This window comes from Giraffa tippelskirchi, chromosome 5, assembly GCF_054371585.1.
Source record: "Giraffa tippelskirchi isolate mGirTip1 chromosome 5, T2T-mGirTip1v1.2.pri, whole genome shotgun sequence".
NCBI classification, from domain to species: Eukaryota; Metazoa; Chordata; class Mammalia; order Artiodactyla; family Giraffidae; genus Giraffa; species Giraffa tippelskirchi.
Window position 1 is genome coordinate 128,111,420 of NC_137279.1, and position 19,278 is coordinate 128,130,697.

The 19,278-nt window shown below is 34.7% G+C and overlaps 1 protein-coding gene and 1 long non-coding RNA gene across 17 annotated transcripts in view; both read right to left on the reverse strand.

Annotated features, from left to right (window-relative positions):
* The window catches only part of CCDC18 (coiled-coil domain containing 18), a 107,193-nt gene that overhangs the window by 74,244 nt on the left and 13,671 nt on the right, over positions 1-19,278 (reverse strand). For all 16 annotated transcript variants that reach the window (XR_014052573.1, XM_081486297.1, XM_081486287.1 and 13 more), the window contains 4 exons: positions 7,179-7,275; positions 5,556-5,677; positions 4,373-4,664; positions 1,849-1,973 (listed from right to left, as the gene is read on the reverse strand). Coding sequence is in view for 15 of the 16 variants with exons in the window: in XM_081486297.1 (XP_081342423.1) it covers positions 1,849-1,973; positions 4,373-4,664; positions 5,556-5,677; positions 7,179-7,275 (636 nt within the window). In the remaining variant the exon portion in view is untranslated. The remainder of the gene's footprint in view (positions 1-1,848; positions 1,974-4,372; positions 4,665-5,555; positions 5,678-7,178; positions 7,276-19,278) is intronic.
* LOC145504926 (uncharacterized) lies at positions 8,994-13,176 on the reverse strand. The gene is made up of 2 exons (XR_014052586.1): positions 12,392-13,176; positions 8,994-10,931 (listed from the first exon to the last, which is right to left on the reverse strand). It is a non-coding gene; the product is annotated as an uncharacterized LOC145504926 (long non-coding RNA).

The following is a 19,278-nucleotide window of genomic DNA, read 5'->3' on the forward strand; positions in this document are numbered from 1 at the left end:
AAGACAACTTCACTCAAGACCTGATGGAATTGGAGGCCCAGAGAAAGCACAAAGAAACACAAGAGGAAGAAGAAGTAACTGAAGAACTAAAGAGATTCACAATGCAGGAAATGGCAAGGGAATTTTATATGAGGAGGCACTGTTAGTTTTTAGGGCATAGGACCCAAATGTAGAACAGTACATGAAGATGTCAGCAGCTGTTCAGAATGCAATCCTGTGCTACCATGTCATTTATGATGAGAAAAAAAGAGCCAAATCACTGAATCATTTTTTTCAAGAGGTAGAACTGAATCCAGCAAGGAACAAGAACCTGTGCCATCAATGTCAGGTGTGAGTGAAATTGCAGCTTGCCCTCCATCTTCTATTGCTGATGATCCTTCAACTCTACCATCTCCCACCTCTCCCTCCTTCAGTTAGTAACTCGTCTTGCCTATTCACTTGATACCAACCCCTGTATGCCAACTACTGTACTGTGCTTTTCAAGTTACTGTTCTGTAAGATTTAAAATTCTTTTTTGTGTTTGTTTTTTATGTATTATTTGTGTGAAAATTATTATAAACCTATTACAGTTTATATATATATATATATATAAAATACACATTATATAGCAGATTGTATTATTTGGGTACCTAGGTTAACTTTGTTGTACTTAAGAACATACTCTTGGAATGGAATTTGACTGTATGTAGGAGACTTACTATAAGGTAACTATAAATAAAGGAACGGATAAATTGTGATGAAGTTATAAGATAGATTCTTACACTTCTATTAAAACTAAACTAACAATACTAATCCATCTATTGATCAATCATTCCACCTACCTACCTCAACATGGAAGAATTTAAAAATGATGCTGAGTGAAAAAACAAAATTACAAACAATATAAAAAAAGCATATAAAAAAACAAAAAAAGAGCATATTTATGCATATGAGTGTAAACATGCACAAATGAATTGAAGAGTAGATACCCAACTCATGATAGTAGATACTTAGGAGGAGAATGGGACTAGTGTTAAAGATACACAATGGAATATTACTCAGCCATTAAAAAAAATACATTTGAATCGGTTCTATTGAGATGGATGAAACTGGAGCCCATTATACAGAGTGAAGTAAGCCAGAAAGAAAAACAACAATACAGTATACTAATGCATATATATGGAATTTGAAAGATGGTAACGATAACCCTATATGCGAGACAGAATAAGAGACACAGATGCATAGAACAGTCTTATGGACTCTGAGGGAGAAGGTGAGGGTGGGACGTTCTGGGAGAATAGCATTGAAACATGTATATTATCATATGTGAAACAGAACACCATTCCATGTTCGATGCATGAGACAAATGCTCAGGGCTGGGGCAATGGAATGACCCAGAGGGATGGGATGGGGAGGGAGGTGGGAGGGGGGTCCAGGAAGGGGAACACATGTAAACCCATGGCTGATTCATGTCAATGTATGGCAAAAACTACTACAATATTGTAAAGTAATTAGCCCCCAACTAAAATAAAAAAAGAAAAGAAAAAAAAGACAGGGAATTATCCATCCTGTAATGTTTTACTTTTTATTTAAAGAAACAGATTTGAAAAAAAGTATCAAAAAATGTTAAGAAGAATCAACTCTTCATTGTGGAAATATCAGTTCAGTTCAGTTCAGTCTAACAGTCCTGTCCAACTCTTTGCAATCCCATGGACTGCAGCACGTCAGGCTACCCTGTCCACTACCAACTCCCAGAGCTTGCTCAAACTCATGTGGAAATACAGACATTTGTTAAAACATTCTCTAGACTTCTCTGCATATTTTTCAATTTAATTAAAAATCTTAATTACCAATTGTTAAAAATCATACCTCAATTCCGAAATCACCATTTTATTTGTCTCGCAGCAGCCAATATAACTGTCTTGCTTATTTGACAAACTACTCATCTGGTGCTTAGAAAGAGGTGATTTAAAACCAAATATTTCTCTTTTTAACTGCAAGTTTAAAAACAAAGATATATAAACTTATAATACCTACGACATAATCATTTTTTATGCAGAACTTCAAGTCTGAAAAATTTCGTGGACAGAAATAATCTAACAGCCATCAACAGAATGTATAAATTTATTATAGATTATAAAATATTAATGGGAAAACTATAATAGTTAAATCTGCATTATATAAATCATTATGGAGATATTTCATAACAACATGGAGTGAAAAACAAGAGAGGCATATATAGTATTTTCAAAAATGCACTAAACTCTGTTTTTTTTTTCTGGATATATCTGTATGGGGCAATATTTAAAATACGGACAAGAAGGATACATATGAATTTCAGAATAGTGGCTACCTCTGAGGAGAGAAGAGAATGGGGATTAACAAAATATATAATGAGGTTTTATCTCCCTAAAAGATTTTATTCTGCAGTAGATATCAAAATGTTTCCCAGATTTAGAAAATGTACTACACTGATCTATGTATGCTGTATGTTTTGAACAGAGAATTTTAAAAGTTAGTTGTTAAAAGGGCAAGGTAAGCACTTAATGACTACTACCTTCAAACTATAACCAAATCACACTTTTTAGAAATAGAAAAATTTTTCTAAATTCATATTTCCAAACCATGTTACATAGGATGATCAAGTATGTATTACCTCTTGACTTTCAGAACCACGTATCAGCTTAATTCTTAATAGTAAGTCAAATGAAAGCATCAATTTCAGTGAATACTACCTGTATTTTACTATTACCAAAGTTCACAAGTAATCAGTACAATTAAAATTTAAGCAAATAATCAGCATCCTAGGAAAGTAGATATTGCAGGGGGATGGGAACCAAGAATTCAATGTTCTGGTTTTAATTCTGCCACTCACTAGCAGGATAAATTATTTACTTCCTTGGGTACATTTCTTCACCAATAAAATGAAGGTATTGAATTGAATGATTACTAAGGTCTCTTTCACCATCCTAAATCCATGACAGTTTAAAACTGGTAAAAATCTACCATCCATTCATATGTAAAACCAACCATGACACATTTATCTATACCTTTTCTCCTGATCTCACCTTTATTTTACACCTATCAATAACAAATTTCTGATACAAGTATACTTCTTTTCTTCCTAACCTCATTTATAAATATGGTCATATATGTAACTCAGAGAAAAGGTGGTCACATGCTACCATAAAAACAATTCTAAAAGGTATATGAAAAGCTGTTCAACAGTCAACAGGGAAATGAAAATTAAAACCACAATATGATATCAATTAATACTCATTAAGATGGCTGTAATCAAAGACAGACAAGAATAAATGTTGGCTAAGATGCAGAGAAACAGAAATCCTCATATATTGCTGGTGAGAATTAAAGTGGTGCAGCTACTTTGGAAAACAATTTGGCATAAATTTACCACATGACTCAGCAAATCTACTTCTAGGTATCTACTCAAGAGAAACCTGTGGATGAAGACTTGTAAGCAAATATTCAAAACAGCATCATTTATAACAGTCCAAAAGTGGAAAAAACCCAAATGTCCACCTATTGGTGAATGAATAAATGTGGCAGATCCATACAAGGGAATAGTATTAAACAATAGAAAGAAATGAAATACTGATACACATCACAATGAAAGATCCTCAAAAACATTAAGAATGCAAAAGACCACATATTGTAAAATTCAGTTATATGAAATGTCCAGAAAAGACACATCTCTAGAGGCAGAAGAGTGGATCCCCTAGGAGTGGGGATGGGCTGTTGTTGTTCAGATGTTAAGTTGTACCCGACCCCATGTCTGTGCAACCCCATGGACTGTGCCCATCAGGCTCCTCTGTCCATTGGATTTTCCAGGCAAGAATACTGGAGTGGGTTGCCATTTCCTTCTCCAGGGTACCATCTCCTGGAGTTTGCTCAAACTTATGTCCATTGAGTCAGTGATGCCATCCAATCATCTCATCCTCTGTGTCCCCTTTCTCCTCCTGCCTTCAATCTTTCACAGCATCACGGTACAGGGACTAATTATAAATGGGCACAAAGGGCCTTTGGGGGATAGAAATGTATGAAAACTGTATTGTGATGATTGTTCCCATACTTGTAAATTTACTAAAAATCATTGACTAGTATACTTAAAATAAGTGAATATTGTGGTATATAAAAGTTCCTTTAACAAAACTGCTTTAAAAAATTCGATGGCATTCTTATACATGGCATAAGAGATACTAAGACAGCGTAGAACAGTAGAAAGATAAGTTCAGAAAAGAAAAAAGGATGAGATAGAAAAGAACTGATGACTGAAAGCAGGTATATAAGGAAAAAAATGGAAGGTAATAAAGCAACAACAAAATCATGATCTCTTATAAAGCACTTAGGTAAAATTTTTCTGTCACATACTTACAGGCAACTGGGACATGATTTTTTCCAAACTTCTCAGTTCTACCCTTGAACTTTCTATTTCCTGCTGACACAAATCCAGTCTCTCATTTTGTGTTGCAATACGAACTTTTAATTCTCGGTTTTCATTCACTAGAGAAAATTTTTCTCTAAGTATTTCATCTTTGTCCTCTAAGTCACTCTCTAGCTTCAGAATACTTTGTCTAGATTCAGTTAGTTGTGCCATGACTTCTGAATTTTTCACTGCCATGATCCTTAATTTTTCTTTCCCATTATTATTTTCTTCTTTTAACTGCCTATGAAGAAAAAAGCATAAAAATGAAAATTATACATTTTCAATAATCATGTTAGTTAATCAATCTCACTTTTAACATATTTTAAAGCCTAATCCTGAAACCTGCTCACATTTACTGAGTGCCTATCTTTTGCATGTTAGGCACTCACAACTTTATGTGGCTGGTACTATTGTTACTTCGTGATTAAAGATACGGAAAATGAGGCAAAGAAAGATGAAACTTGCCCAGTGTTTCACAGTAATTGGACAGAATAACTCCACTGTTTTGGAGGCATTTCCACTCCCTTTTAAAAAGTGTATGACAGGAGAGTAACTACAAAATCCTAACACAATATTTTGCAGCATCAAGTTTTAGAAAGTATAAGGAAAAATCATGAACTATTAGCCACAACTCCAAAAGGTAAAATCTAATTAACTATTAATAAGATTATTATGCAGCATTATTTTTTAATATATATAAACATGTCAAACATTAGAACAATCTAATTTTAGAACTGTAACTGAATTTCATCAGTTCCCTTTTTCATATTTTTTACATCTTGAAATGAGAAGGTTAAACTAAGTGATTCCTCCTAATCTGAAGAATATATATTCTACTAACTAGCTGATGTGGTCACACTACAAGGACATTAGGTCTATGTTAATTTTTTCTATATGTATGCAAGGCAAATATGTTGATCATACTACTTTATTTAAGTATGTTAACAGCAACACGTTTTATTCATTGATAACCTTAACCTTATAAGTAGAAAACAATCTTAGTTATGAATGTCTATCTTTCTACATAATCTAAAGCCATAATTACAGAATATAAAATATTCTATTTTTAAATGTTTCAGTTTTTCCTCTACTTCCACACAAAAAGTCCTTTTTCTATAATAGGATACTGTACCTTAATTTCTCTTTTAGAATTTCAAGTTCATTTTTATACAGAGCACACTTTTCCTGTAGTCTTTTATTTTCTTTTTCACAATTAATTAGATTTTTCTCTAACATTTCTTCTTCAGCTTGAACCTAAAACAATAATCTGTTTTAAGTTGACATACTAATGTGGTCATAAGTTTTAGGTATTCAAATGCAATGATTTCAGAAATAAGCAGGAGAATGGAGTAAGTACTCAACAGGTTTTAAGTCCCCAGCCTTGTAGTGAAAGGAAGAAAGTGAACTTCTAGCAACAAAGAACAGAGAGGGGGAATATTAACACCTATCCAGAAATAGTTAACAGCTTCAAGAGAGAGACAATAGCACTATTACCTACAAGCAGAATTGTGCTGGTCTTACGTGGACAAGGCAAGCAACTTGACAAGGCAAGCTCATTAAGTTACTAAAAGCTAATGTTACTAATTTTAGTAACATTAAGTTACCAAAGGCAAATGTTCCAGAGAAGCAATTTTTGAAATTTTAGCCGCAGAATACTCCCAATGAAATCACAGCCCCAAATTTAAAAGATAAAAAGTCAAGCAGCCAGATTTGAGCAGTGCGAGTGGAGGACTGGACAGATCAGCCCCAGTTCCTTTGTTAGATTCTAGGGTTATGCTGAGCAGTTGTGAAATCAACAATCCTGAGGAGACATGTGAAAAAAACTCATCTCTTCCATTTTTCTCTCTTACTTCTATAAAGTCCTCCCTCTCCAGGAGGATATTCCCTGTACTAAGGATTCTACCTCCCCCTCCAGATTACCTTATTAAAAATTCCCTGGCAGTCCTGTGGTTAGGACTCCATGATATCACTGCCAAGGGGCATGGGTTCAACCCCTGGTCGGGGAACTGAGATCCCACAAGCCATGTGGTATGGCCAAAAAAAAAATCCTTTCTACAGTATTTCTTTCCCACAGGGACCTTTTCCAAGGCTTTCAAAACAGTGATCTTATTAATTCACACTTAAAACTTCAGTATCTAATGGAATCTTAATTCTTTTAATTGTTAATATTTCTTCCCTTTCTACCTTTCTTTGGACAGAATTTATAAATATTAGTTAAGGATATAAAGAATTTATCTGAATGTCCAACATGGCCTCCCTCCAAACAGGTTTATTGTCATATAGTATTACTTGAATACAGTCAATGAACGTAATTAAACCCTATATTACTATGTAGAACCTGTTCAAGGAACCTTCCTCTGAGACAGAAGTGGAGCCCCTCTCAAGGTATTATATCTAGAGAGACCAATTAAAGGCTACATAATCTACTCTGCCTTCATTTTCACTGAGGTGATGGGAACAAATTTCCTGCTTTTACTTTTATAGCTCCAAACTGTTCACTCATCTCATCTTTCTCTATATTTTGTTTGTTCTCTTATCTCCACTCTTTTCCTTCTTTGGATAAGAAAGTTAACGCTCATTATAAGACTGTAAATATTATATTAACTAATCAGTATAAATTCTTTATCTCAATTATTATGAATGAGATCATAAAAATTACTCCTTGCTTTAACTATAAATAAAGATATTCTATGTCTATCTTTATTTTCAGAATATGGACAATACAAAACACTGAATTTGCACAATTGCCTCTTGCCTTTTCCAGTTTTTCAGCCACTTTTTCTTTATAATGTTGGAAAGCTTTACTTAGCTCTTCAGCATTATATAGTGCTTCATTCCTTTGTCGTTCAGCTCTAAAATTAAAAAATGGATAATTAATAAAAGAATGCTCTGTACTTGTGTACTTAAGTTCCAAAGTAACCTGTATTTAATTATAAGGAATAATTAGAAGTAGATTTCTCTGTGTTAAAAAAATGAGTATAAAACTTAAAATGAAAAATGAAGATTAGACTACAATAATTTCCTCAATATAAGATATCTACATGAAAAACAAAACAATACATAAAATACTTATAAACTTTGAAACATTTTTATGTATTGGCAATTTTTTTTCCTGTATGGAAAAGACAGATTAGGGAAGTAGCCTGAGGCTGTATGATACATCTCAAAATTCAGGTATTACAGAAACAGTCCACGGTCTAGTATATTAAAAATACTCAGTAAATCTTGTGATCTTTGCAAAAGCCAAGTAATTTTTAAAAATGTATTTCAAATGACAGTAACTTCTACTGATATAAGACACAAAATCTTAACAACAAAATCCAACCACTGCCAACCATGTTGTCTCACCTCTCAGTTGATTCTGACCTTTCCTCATATCTCTCACACAGAACTGAGACTACTGGGCTGGAATTTGGTCAATTTCATACCCATATCCAAAAATTTTTCTATATTCAAACCTATTTTTATCCCATTATTTTAAAGTTAGCAACTCTTATCCAAAGTGAATTCCTTTATCTATACTCTAGATTTTAGTTCTTCCCTTTCAGAGAGTTATATTTTTGTATTTTCAGTCTCTTTTCAATTGGCTTACAAATTTGAGTCAAAGTATCTCACAGGACTTTCCCGACAGTCCAATGGTTAAGATTCTGCATTTCCAATGCCAGAGGGCATGAGTTTGATCTCTCACTGGAGGAACTAAGATCCCACATGCCACATGGCACAGCCAAAAAGATATTTTAAAAGATAAAGATAAAATGTGTTTTCTAAAAGAGAGAGAGAGAAAAGTAAAGTATCTCTTACTTCCTGAATATAAGAGGTTCTTAAGTTTGGAGAGCAACTGCAGATTATCTAAGCTGTCTACTTGGATCAAAGTTTCAGATTTAAAAAAAAAAGGGATTTATTTGAAAATCTAAGAGAATATATTCCATTCCTTCATTGATATAGCTAGAATTCAGAGAGCAAAGGATACCTGGAGCATTTCTCAAACAAAAACCTTCACAGATATGTGCTTTCCTCTGTCATCTTTCAAGCCAAACTTATCCACTTTATACTTAACTACTCTTCCTTACCACCAATTTCTTTAAAAAGGGCTTAACATTTTCAGCTCCACAGAAAAGAATGGATAAATAAACCCATGTATTCTCAACCCAACTTTTATGAATCTTAAACTCTTTGCTATTTTTATTTCACGTAGCCTTTATCTTAAGCAAAGAAAATATCACAGACATTACAGAGTTGACATTCCTGTGTATTCCCCTCCAAATTCCATTCCCCTGACTTCTACCACAGAGGTAACACTAGTCTAACTTTTTATTATTATACATTTTGTATATTCATAGGTTAACCAAAAAACCCACAAACAATACATCATAGCTTACCTATTTTAAGAGGCACAATGTTTTCACATTTTTAACACCTCTTAAATTGGTAGGTTATTTTAATTCTGATGGCATACCATAGTTTCATGGTGGTATTTTTTAATGATTACTAAAATAATGGTACACCTTAAAATCTGTGTAATCTTACATTCAATAAAGGATTGTACTTTCTTTTCCATGTTTCCTTTAAATTTATTCTTATCTGGAGGATAATTGCTTTACAATATTGTGTTGGGTTTCTGCCATACACCAACCTGAATCAGCCATAGGTATACATATGTCCCTTCCCTCCAGAATCTCCCTCCCACCTGCCACCCCATCCCTTCTAGGCTTCTTTCCATGTTTTTATACTTCATATGAATGGCACCACAATGTATATACATGTCCTTCTACAGACTACTTTTATTAATTATCATCAAGATCTATCTATGTTCACCCCTGTGACTATAGTTCATTCTTTAAAAAATTAAAAAAATGTATACTATAGTGTTGCATAAAAATAGTATAATTTGTTCATCCATTTTTTTAGTTGCTAGGCACTAAGGTCGCTTCCAGTTAATACAGTGTTGCAATGAACATCTCTGGTGCATAGCTCCTTGGCAATAGGTATGAGAGTTTACTGACACCTAAGCACACTGGAGGCCCACGTGTGTGATAAGTCACTTCAGTTGTGTCTGACTCTTTGCACCCTATGGACTGTAGCCTGCCAGGCTCCTCTGTCTGCAATTACTCAGCCTGTGTACCTAGAGCCTGTGTGTAGAAACAAGAGAAGGCACCACAATGAGAAGCTTGCACACTGCAACTAGAATAGCCCCCACCCTGTTCTCCACAAACTAGAGACAGCCGCCTCACAGCAACAAAGATCCAGCACAACTAAAATATAAATAATTTTTAAAATCTTCTTAGTATTAAAAGAAAAAAAGGTAGGTGCCCAAAATCAGAAAATGATAGATTAAGTAACTTGCCCAAGATCTCACAGATTACTTGAAATGTAACCTGTTTCCATAATCTTTCTAACTAACCACTGTACACTACTACATCTGGCATGGTATTCAATTCCTTGGGGCCTAGAGTCAGTTGCTTGGGTTCAAATTCTCCCTCTACCACTTTCTAATGGGGTGACTTTAACTTCTAATTCAGTTTCCTCATCTATAAAAGCAGAGTATTATCAATCTCATATGACAGTATGAGGAATAAGTAAGTTATACACCAGAAGCACTTAGAAGCATTTATACACAATAAATGTTTAGTAAGTTACTGTAGTTACTATCAAATTTAAAACTTTTGCCAATCAATTTAATAATAGTGTGAAATGACTGTAGCTTTATAAACTTACTATAATTTTAATTTACATTTTTGATGACAGTAAGGTTAGGCAACTTTCATGTTTCATTGGCCATTTGAACTTCCTATCCTTTACCCCTTCAGATTGTCTTTTATTACTGTATATTTCCTACCCCGTGCTATCCCTCCTGCCTCCTGAGAAATCTGTATGCGAATCAAGAATCAACAGTTAGAACCTTACATGGAACAACTGACCAGTTCAAAATTGGGAAAGGAGTACGACAAGGCTGTATATTGTTGTCCTGCTTATTAAACATTATGCAGAGTACATCATATGAAATGCCGGGCTGGATGAATTACAAGTTGGAGTCAAGACTGCCAGGTCAAATATCAATAACCTCAGATATGCAGATGACACCACCCTTACGTAGAAAGCAAAGAGGAACTAAAGAGCCTCTTGATGAGGGTGAAAGGGAAGAGTGAAAAAGCTGGCTTAAGACTCAACATCTAAAAAAAACTAAGATCATGGCACCTGGCCCAATCACTTCATGGAAAATAGAAGGGGAAATAATGGAAGCAGTGACAGATTTCCTCTTCTCGGGCTCCAAAATCACTGCAGATGGTGACTGCAGCCATGAAATTAGAAGCTGCTTGTTTCTTTAAAGAAAAACTATGACAAACCTAGACATCATATTAAAAAGAAAAGACATCATTTTGCCGACAAAGGTCCGTATAGTCAAAGCTATGATCTTTGTGATAGTCATGCAGGGATGTGACAGTTGGACAATAAAATAGGCTGAGCGCTGAAGAATTTATGCTTTGGAACTGTGGTACTGGAGAAGACTCTGAAGAATCCCTTGGACTGCAAGGAGATCAAACCAGTCAATCCTAAAGAAAATCAACCCTGAACATTCACTGGAAAGACTGAAGCTGAAGCTCCAATACTTTGGCCACCTGATGCGAAGAGCTGACTCACTGGAAAAGACCCTGATGCTGGAAAAGATAGAAGGTAAAAGAAGAGGGTGGCAGAGGATGAGACGGTTGGATAGAATCACTGATTCAAAGAACATGAACTTGGGCAAACTCCAGTAGATAGTGAGGGAGGCCTGGCATGCTGCAGTCCATAGGGTTGCAGAGTCAGGCACGACTTAGTGACAGAACAACAGCAATCTCTTCCTGTAATATTTATGTTTTCTGGCTCTCATTTTAAAACATCCTTCCCTATGGTGATACAACATAGAAAAGATTCCCTTATATTTTTTCTAATAGTTCTCCTTTTCACAATTGGGCCTTTATTTATTTATTTTTTTTGAATAAATTTATTTATTTTAGTTGGGGGCTAATTACTTTACAATATTGTAGTGGTTTTTGCCATACATACAATTGGGCCTTTAATACATCTGGAATTTTTTTTAATGCAGGTATTGTATGAGGAATCTATTTTAACTTTTTAATCAATAATCAATTCATTTAGCATCATTTTCTGAAGTTTTTGTTTTTAAAATTTTAAATCAGTAACCCCTTAATGTGGATTTTTGTCAGTTTGCTACCACTGCTTTACATCTCTCACTTGAGAGAGATTTTTGCACTGAACTATATATTCTGGAGTAATTAATAAACTTCAGTCCTAAATACTTCTGCACATATCTTTTAAGAATATGAAGATTGTTTCATATAACCATAAGTAACCATCAAATTTAAGAGATCTAAAATTGATACAATGTTGTTATTCAGTCACTAAGTTTGTCCAACTCTTTGCAACCCCACGAAATGAAGCACACCTAGCTTCCCTGTCCTTCCCTATCTCCTGGAGTCTGCTCAACCTTATGTGCCATGAGTCAGTGATGCCATCCAACCATCTTATATTCTGTTGCCCCCTTCTCTTCCTGCTTTCCCAGAATCAGGGTCTTCTCTAATGAGTTATCTCTTCATATCATGTAGCCAGAGTATTGAAGCTTAAGCTTAAGCATCAGTCCTTCCAATGAATATTCAGGGTTCATTTCCTTTAGAACTGACTGATTTGATCTCCTTACTGTCCAAGGGACTCTCAAGAGTCTTCTCCAGCACCACAATTTGAAAGCATCAATTCTTTGGTGCTCAGCCTTCTTTATGGCCCAAGTATATATAAATGTTATTAATTATTCCAATAATTTCTTTATGGAATTTTCTTTCTTCTGATCCAGGATCACTTATTGCTTTAAGTTATCATGTCACTTTAGTCTTAATCTGGAACATCTTCTCAGTTTTCCTTAGTCCTTCATGACTCTGACATTTTTCAAGAATAAACAGTTGTTTTACAGAAGACTAAGCTGAGCTTGTCTGATGCTTCCTCATAACTAGTTTCAGGCTATTCATTCTTGAGAGGCACACCACATAACTGGTGCTTATACCCTTCTCACTGTATCACATATGAAACACATGATGTCAGTTTGTCCAGTACCTAAATTATTGATTCTTCCATCCTTTGCTCTGATTTGTAATGCCACTCGTTACATGTCAAGATTCCACCGCATGTGTTTTTGCTTAAGGGTCTTTGTCCTGTATGACTAACCTTTTGTTTATACCTATACCAATATCGAGTTTCCCAGGTGGCACTAGTGGTAAAGAACTTGCCTGCCAGTGCAGGAAACATAATGAGATAGGGATTCAATTCCTGGATTGGGAAGATCCCCTGGAGGAGGGTATGGCAACCCACTCTAGTATTCTTGCCTGGAGAACCCCATGGACAGTAGCCATGGAGCCTGGAGGGCCACAGTCCACAGTTTCACAAAGAGTTGGACACGACTGAAGTGACTTAGCAAGCACACACATACAAATATCATATTGACTTAATTAGTATAAATTTAGAAGTCTTGCTTATCTATACACATGTTCTCTGCCTTGGCCTACAGCTTCAAAAGTGTCTTATTTGTTCTTGAACTTTGGTTCTTCCACATGATTTTTAGGGTCAGTTCATTAACTTTTATCAAAATTTGTTAGGATACTGGTTGGTATTGTACTGAATATATAAATTATTGGGGGAAAACTGACACCTTTATGTTAGGTTCCCGTACAGAAAAATGGTATATACATCATTAGTTAGATCTTCTCTTAAGACTTTCAAAGAAGTTTTATTATTTTCTCCATTGTATTATCTTTTTAGTCTGATGTTTTGATATACGTTGTCTTACTGACCCTATGAAGACTGGCCCTCCCAGCACTAGCCAATTCTCAGTGATTAGTAAACTATGCACATGGGGGTGCACCTTTCATATACAAACTAAGCAACCCAGAGCCTACTCTCCATTTCTCTATCTGGCTCTCACACTCCAGGCCAATAGTCTCCTGTCCTAATCACCCGAGGACCAGGTATCAGACAACTCAAGACAGTCTTACATGCCAGCCTAGAATTTTTGTGAGTATAAAAACTTCCTTCATGACAGCCATTTCCATGTCTGTGTATCTTGCCATACCAGATTAACAAATCTTGAGCACATTTTTAAACTTCCATTAAGACTGTACCTATCTTCTGTAGATTTTTTTACATTTAACATATAGTTTCTATCTTATTTTAATTTTTCATTGGGTAAAGTGCTCATCTTAAGTGAACAAATTTGTATATACATATTGTTTTTTCAGTCACTAAGTCATCTCCAACTCTTTGGGACCCATGGACCATAGCATGCCAGGCTCCTCTGTCTTCCACTATCTCCCACAGTTTGCTCAAATTCATGTCCAATGAGTCAGTGATGCTATCTAACCATCTCATCTTCTGCCGCCCTCTTCTTTTGCCTTCAATCTTTCCCAGCATCAGGGTCTTCTCCAATAAGCTGGCTCTTCGGATCAGGCGGCCAAAGTATTGTAGCTTCAGCTACAGTCCTTTCAGTGAGTATTCAGGTTGATTTTCTTTAGGATTGATTCACAATTCAAAAGCATCAATTCTTCGTATATACATATGTACCCACATAACTACTATCTAGATCAAATACAGAACATTTCCAGCACCTAAAAAGCTCCCATGCGCACTCTTTCAGTCAATACTCTTTATCCAAAAAGGTAAGCACTATTTGGACTTTTAACATCACATTAATTCTTGATTTCCTAAGTAAATACACAGTATTCTTTTGCATCTGGCTTCCTTTGCTTAACATTATATCTGCGTTATTTATCTCTGTTGTTAAATAGCTATAGTTGATCTTTTTCACTAATGCATATATTTCATAATGTGAATATATTGATGAACACTTAGTAATTATGAATACAGCTACTTTGAGCACCCTTGCACATATCTTTTGATAGATATGGGCCTTCATTTCTGTTGGAATGAATTCTGGATCATAGGGTGACTTACATTTAAAGTTAGTAAACATTGGTAAACAGTTTTCCAAAGTGGTTCTACCACTTTATACTCCTATGAGAAATATATTAAAATTTCAGTTGCTCTACAACATCAAAAACTTGATACTGTGAGTCTTTTTCATTTTAGCTACTGTAAGCCATAATGGAAATGTTTCCTCTAATCATCATCATTTTTATAAATTTTTTATTGAAGGATAATTGCTTTACAGAATTTTGCTGTTTTCTATCAAATCTCAACATGAATCAGCTTATATGATATAGCTATACATATATCCCCTCCCTTTTGAAACTCCCTCCCGTCTCCCTTCCCATTCCACCCCTCTAGGTTGATACAGAGCCTATGTTTGAGTTTCCTGAGCCATACGGCAAATTCCAATGGCTATCTATTTTACATGTGGTAATGTAAGTTTCCATGTTATTCTTTCCATATATCTCACCCTCTCCTCCCCTCGCCCCATGTCAGTAAGTCTATTCTCTATGTCTGTTTCTCCACTGTTGTCCTGTAAATAAATTCTCCAGTACCATTTTTCTAGACAAAAGAACTGTACACAGAAAACTATAAGACACTAACGAAAGAAATCAAAGATGACATAAGCAGATGGAGGGATATTCCATGTTCCTGGGTAGGAGGAATCAATATTGTGAAAATGACTATAGTACCAAACACAATCTACAGATTCAATGCGATCCCTATCAAAATACCAATGGCATTTTTCACAGAACTAGAACAAAAAATTTCATAGTTCATATGGAAACACAAAAGACCCCGAATAGCCAAAGCAGTCTTGAGAAAGATGAATGGAGCTGGAGGAATCAACCTTCCTGACTTCAGGTTATACTACAAAGCTACAGTTACCAAGACAGTATGGTACTGGCACAAAAACAGAAATATAGACCAATGGAACAAGACAGAAAGCCTAGAAATAAACCCATACACCTAAGGTACCTTATTTTTGACAAAGGAGGCAAGAATATACAATGGGGCCTCTTCAATAAATGATGCTGGGAAAACTGGACAGCTACATGTAAAAGAATGAAATTAGAACACTTCCTAACACCACACAGAAAGATAAACTCAAAGTGGATTAAAGACCTTAATGTAAGACCAGACACTATAAAACTCTTAGAGGAAAACATACACAGAACACTCGATGACATAAATCAAAGCAAGATCCTCTATGACCCACCTCTTAGAGTAATGGAAATAAAAAAGAAAGTAAACAAGTGGGACCTGATTAAACTTAAAAAAGATTTTGCACAGGAAAGTATAAGCAAGGTGCAAAGAAAATCCTCAGAATGGGAGAAAATAATAGCAAATGAAACAACTGACAAAGGATTAATTTCCAAAATATACAAGTAGCTCATACAACTCAATACCAGAAAAACAAACAACCTAATCAAAAAGTGGGAGAAAGGCCTAAACAGACATTTCTCCAAAGAAGACATACCAATGGCTAACAAACACATGAAAAGATGTTCAACATCACTCATTATTAGAGAAATGCAAATCAAAACTACAATGAGGTATCACCTCATACCGGTCAGAATGGCTCTCATCAAAAAGCCTACAAACAATAAATGCTGGAGAGGGTGTGGAGAAAAGGGAAAAGGGAATGCTCTTGCACTGTTGTTGGGAATGTAAATTGATACAGCCACTATGGAAGACAGTATGGAGAGTCCTTAAAAAACTAGGAATAAAACTACCATATGACCCAGCAATTCCACTCCTAGGCATATTCCCTGAGGAAACCAAAATTGAAAGAGACACATGTATCCCACTGTTCACTGCAGCACTATTTACAATAGCTAAAACATGGAAGCAACCTAGATGTTCACAGACAGATGAATGGATAAAGAAGTTGTGGTACATATACACAATGAAATATTACTTAGCCATAAAAAGGAATGCATTTGAGTCAGTTCTAATGAGGTGGATGAACCTAGAACCTATTACACAGAGTGAAGTGAGTCAGGAAGAGAAAGATAAATCCCATATTCTAACACATATATACAGAATCATCATCATCATTTCATCATTTTATTTCTTGTGGGGAAATTTCTAACAATTGATTCAATACCTTTAATGGTTAAAAAACTAAGGTTTTCAATTTATTCTTAAGTTAGTTTTGTTAAACTTTATTTTGTTGGAAAATCATTTATTTAATTTAAGTTTTCAAATGTATTATCCTAAAATGGTTCACAGTACTTGGTCTTATTTCTTAAATCACAGCTAAATCTGTAATTTAGGGGACACTTTTCAATTTCAATATTGATTTTTGTGGATTAATTTTCTCCTGGATTAATCTTATGTAATGCCCATTATCTTGGTCACTGTGGGGGAAAAAAACACAGATTTGGGTTTTGGGGATTCTCTATTGTTCCATTGTTTTCTATTTATCCATTTCACCCTTTATCATTTAAATACTTCTATTTTTCTTTTGATGTTCTTTCTCTTATGTCCTTTTCCTGACTACATAAATTGAATGTTTTAGTTCATTCATATACTAATTTTAATACATGCACAGGAGACTAAAAATTTTCTTCTAAGAATATCTTTGGCTACAGCCCACAAGCTGCAATATGAAACATTTTTTATATCAGTTCTAAGTCTTCCAATTTTCATCATAATTTCTTCAATGATCCACGAGTAGCAAGAAGGCTGATTTTACATTTTCAAACTACAAGGTTTTCAGGGAGGGAGTATCATGGCAGGGCGTAAGGCTGTCATATATAATTTAATTATACTATTGTCTGAGAGGATGATATGTATGACATAAATATTTTTATCTTTGTTAAAATTCATGTTTTCTGGCAGAATAAGGTAACAAAGTATAAATATTCTAGGAGTGTCTAAAAGAATGTGCATTCTCAAATGGTTGGCTACAGGATTCCATATATACACACATTAGATTAATAGTCACTCAACTCTTCAGCTTCTTACTTTTCTGTTGCTTAATCTAACAATTCTAGTAAATCCATAAAAGTGTTCCCTGTATGATTACAGATTTATTCATTTCTACTTGAAATTTTGTTATTTTCTTTTTTAGATTATTAGATAAAAGTTTAGAATCTTTATAGCTTCCTGCTGAAGTGTTACCTAAACATTACATATATATATATACACACACACGTGTGCATGCGTGCTTAGTCACTTCAGTCGTGTCCAACTCTCTGTGACCCCATAGACTCCAAAACCTAACTCTAGTAATGCTTGTTGCACTTAAATCTATTCTGTGATACTAATATAACTATACCTACTTTGTTTTCTGCCTAAAATATTTATTTTCATCCCTTTGCATTCATCTTTTCTGTGTCCTTATGTGTTTTTTTAAAAAATATAAAATGTTGCATTTAATTTCTACTATACACCAAAGTGACTCAGTTATACATATATTCTTTTTTCATATTCTTTTCCATTATGGTTTAATCACAGGATATTCAATATAGTTTCCTGTCTTATACAGCAGGACCTTGTTATTTATTGTGTCTTTATGTTTTAAGTATGTCTCTTATAAAATGCATAAAGCTAAACAATCTCTGCCTTACACTGGCTTTTTAATCCATTATGATTAATCTCTACCCTCAAAAAAGTCTTTGCAAAGGTTTTGATATTTCAGTTTTAGAATGCCAATATTCATTCTAGTTTTCAAAAAGTTCCAAGAGTCTTCATATCACATCTCTACCTAAAAATCTGAATTGATGATTTATGCTCCCTACGTTAAAATACAAATCCTTTAGCATAAAACACAAAGCCATTTACAGTCTGGACCAAGCCTGTCTTTTTCTTTACATCCTACTATATCTGTCCATTTATAAGTATATAAAATTCCTAGTGTTCTTCAGAAAAGATGTTCTTTTGTATTTCTCTGCCTTTGCATATGTTGTCCAGAATGCGTGCACCCCTACTTATCCACCTTCTGACAGCAAAGTCAATACCCTACCCCTGGACTTCCCTGGTAGACCAGTGGATAAGAATCCACCTTGCAACGTGGGGGACACGGGTTTGATTGATCCCTGGTCCAGGAAGATTTCACGTGCCGCGGAGTACCTGGGCCTGTGAGCCACAATTACTGAAGCCCATGCACACAGAGCCAGTTCTCCACAATAAGAGAAGGCACTGCAATGAGAAGCTTACGCACCGCAACTAGAGAGTAGCCAGCCCCTCTCTCTCCAAAAAGAGAAAGCCCATGCGAGCAATGAAGACCCAGTACAACCAAAAACAAAAAAATCCTCTTCCATAAAAAATAATTTCTAAGTTATACAGAGAACTAGTTACTGTTTCTGTACTTTTTCTTAGCTATATTATAAGGCTAGTCGTCATGTATTATCTTGTTATTTTAAATATCTACATACAAAAAGCTCATCTGAGTAAGTAAAGTCTGATTTTCAGAATATTTGACCACACAGTTTATATTTACAATAGCTATATTGGTTACTGTTTATTATTTATGAAGCACCTTACATTTGTTTTTTCATTTATCCCTCACATCAAGACAATATCATCTTGACTTAATATGAACAAACTGAGGTTCAAGAAGGTTAAATAGTTTCTTCAAGGTAACAAAGTCACTGAGAGGTTAAAACCTGGCTTGTTTGACTCCAAAACCTAAACATTTCCACTAAATAATAATGCCTACCAAATACATACTGTAATTTGAACTATACTAACCAAACACTGCTGAGAAAATATTCTTCCAAACTCATTTTAATGAAAAAAATGACATAGACAGGTTTTGAGCAGTTTTTAGAAGTTTAAATGCACATGCAAATAAATATTTATCTATTTATGACAATTTTTCAAAAATACTTTCTTCATAACTTTATATCATAGGATGAAATTTTAAAACATATTTT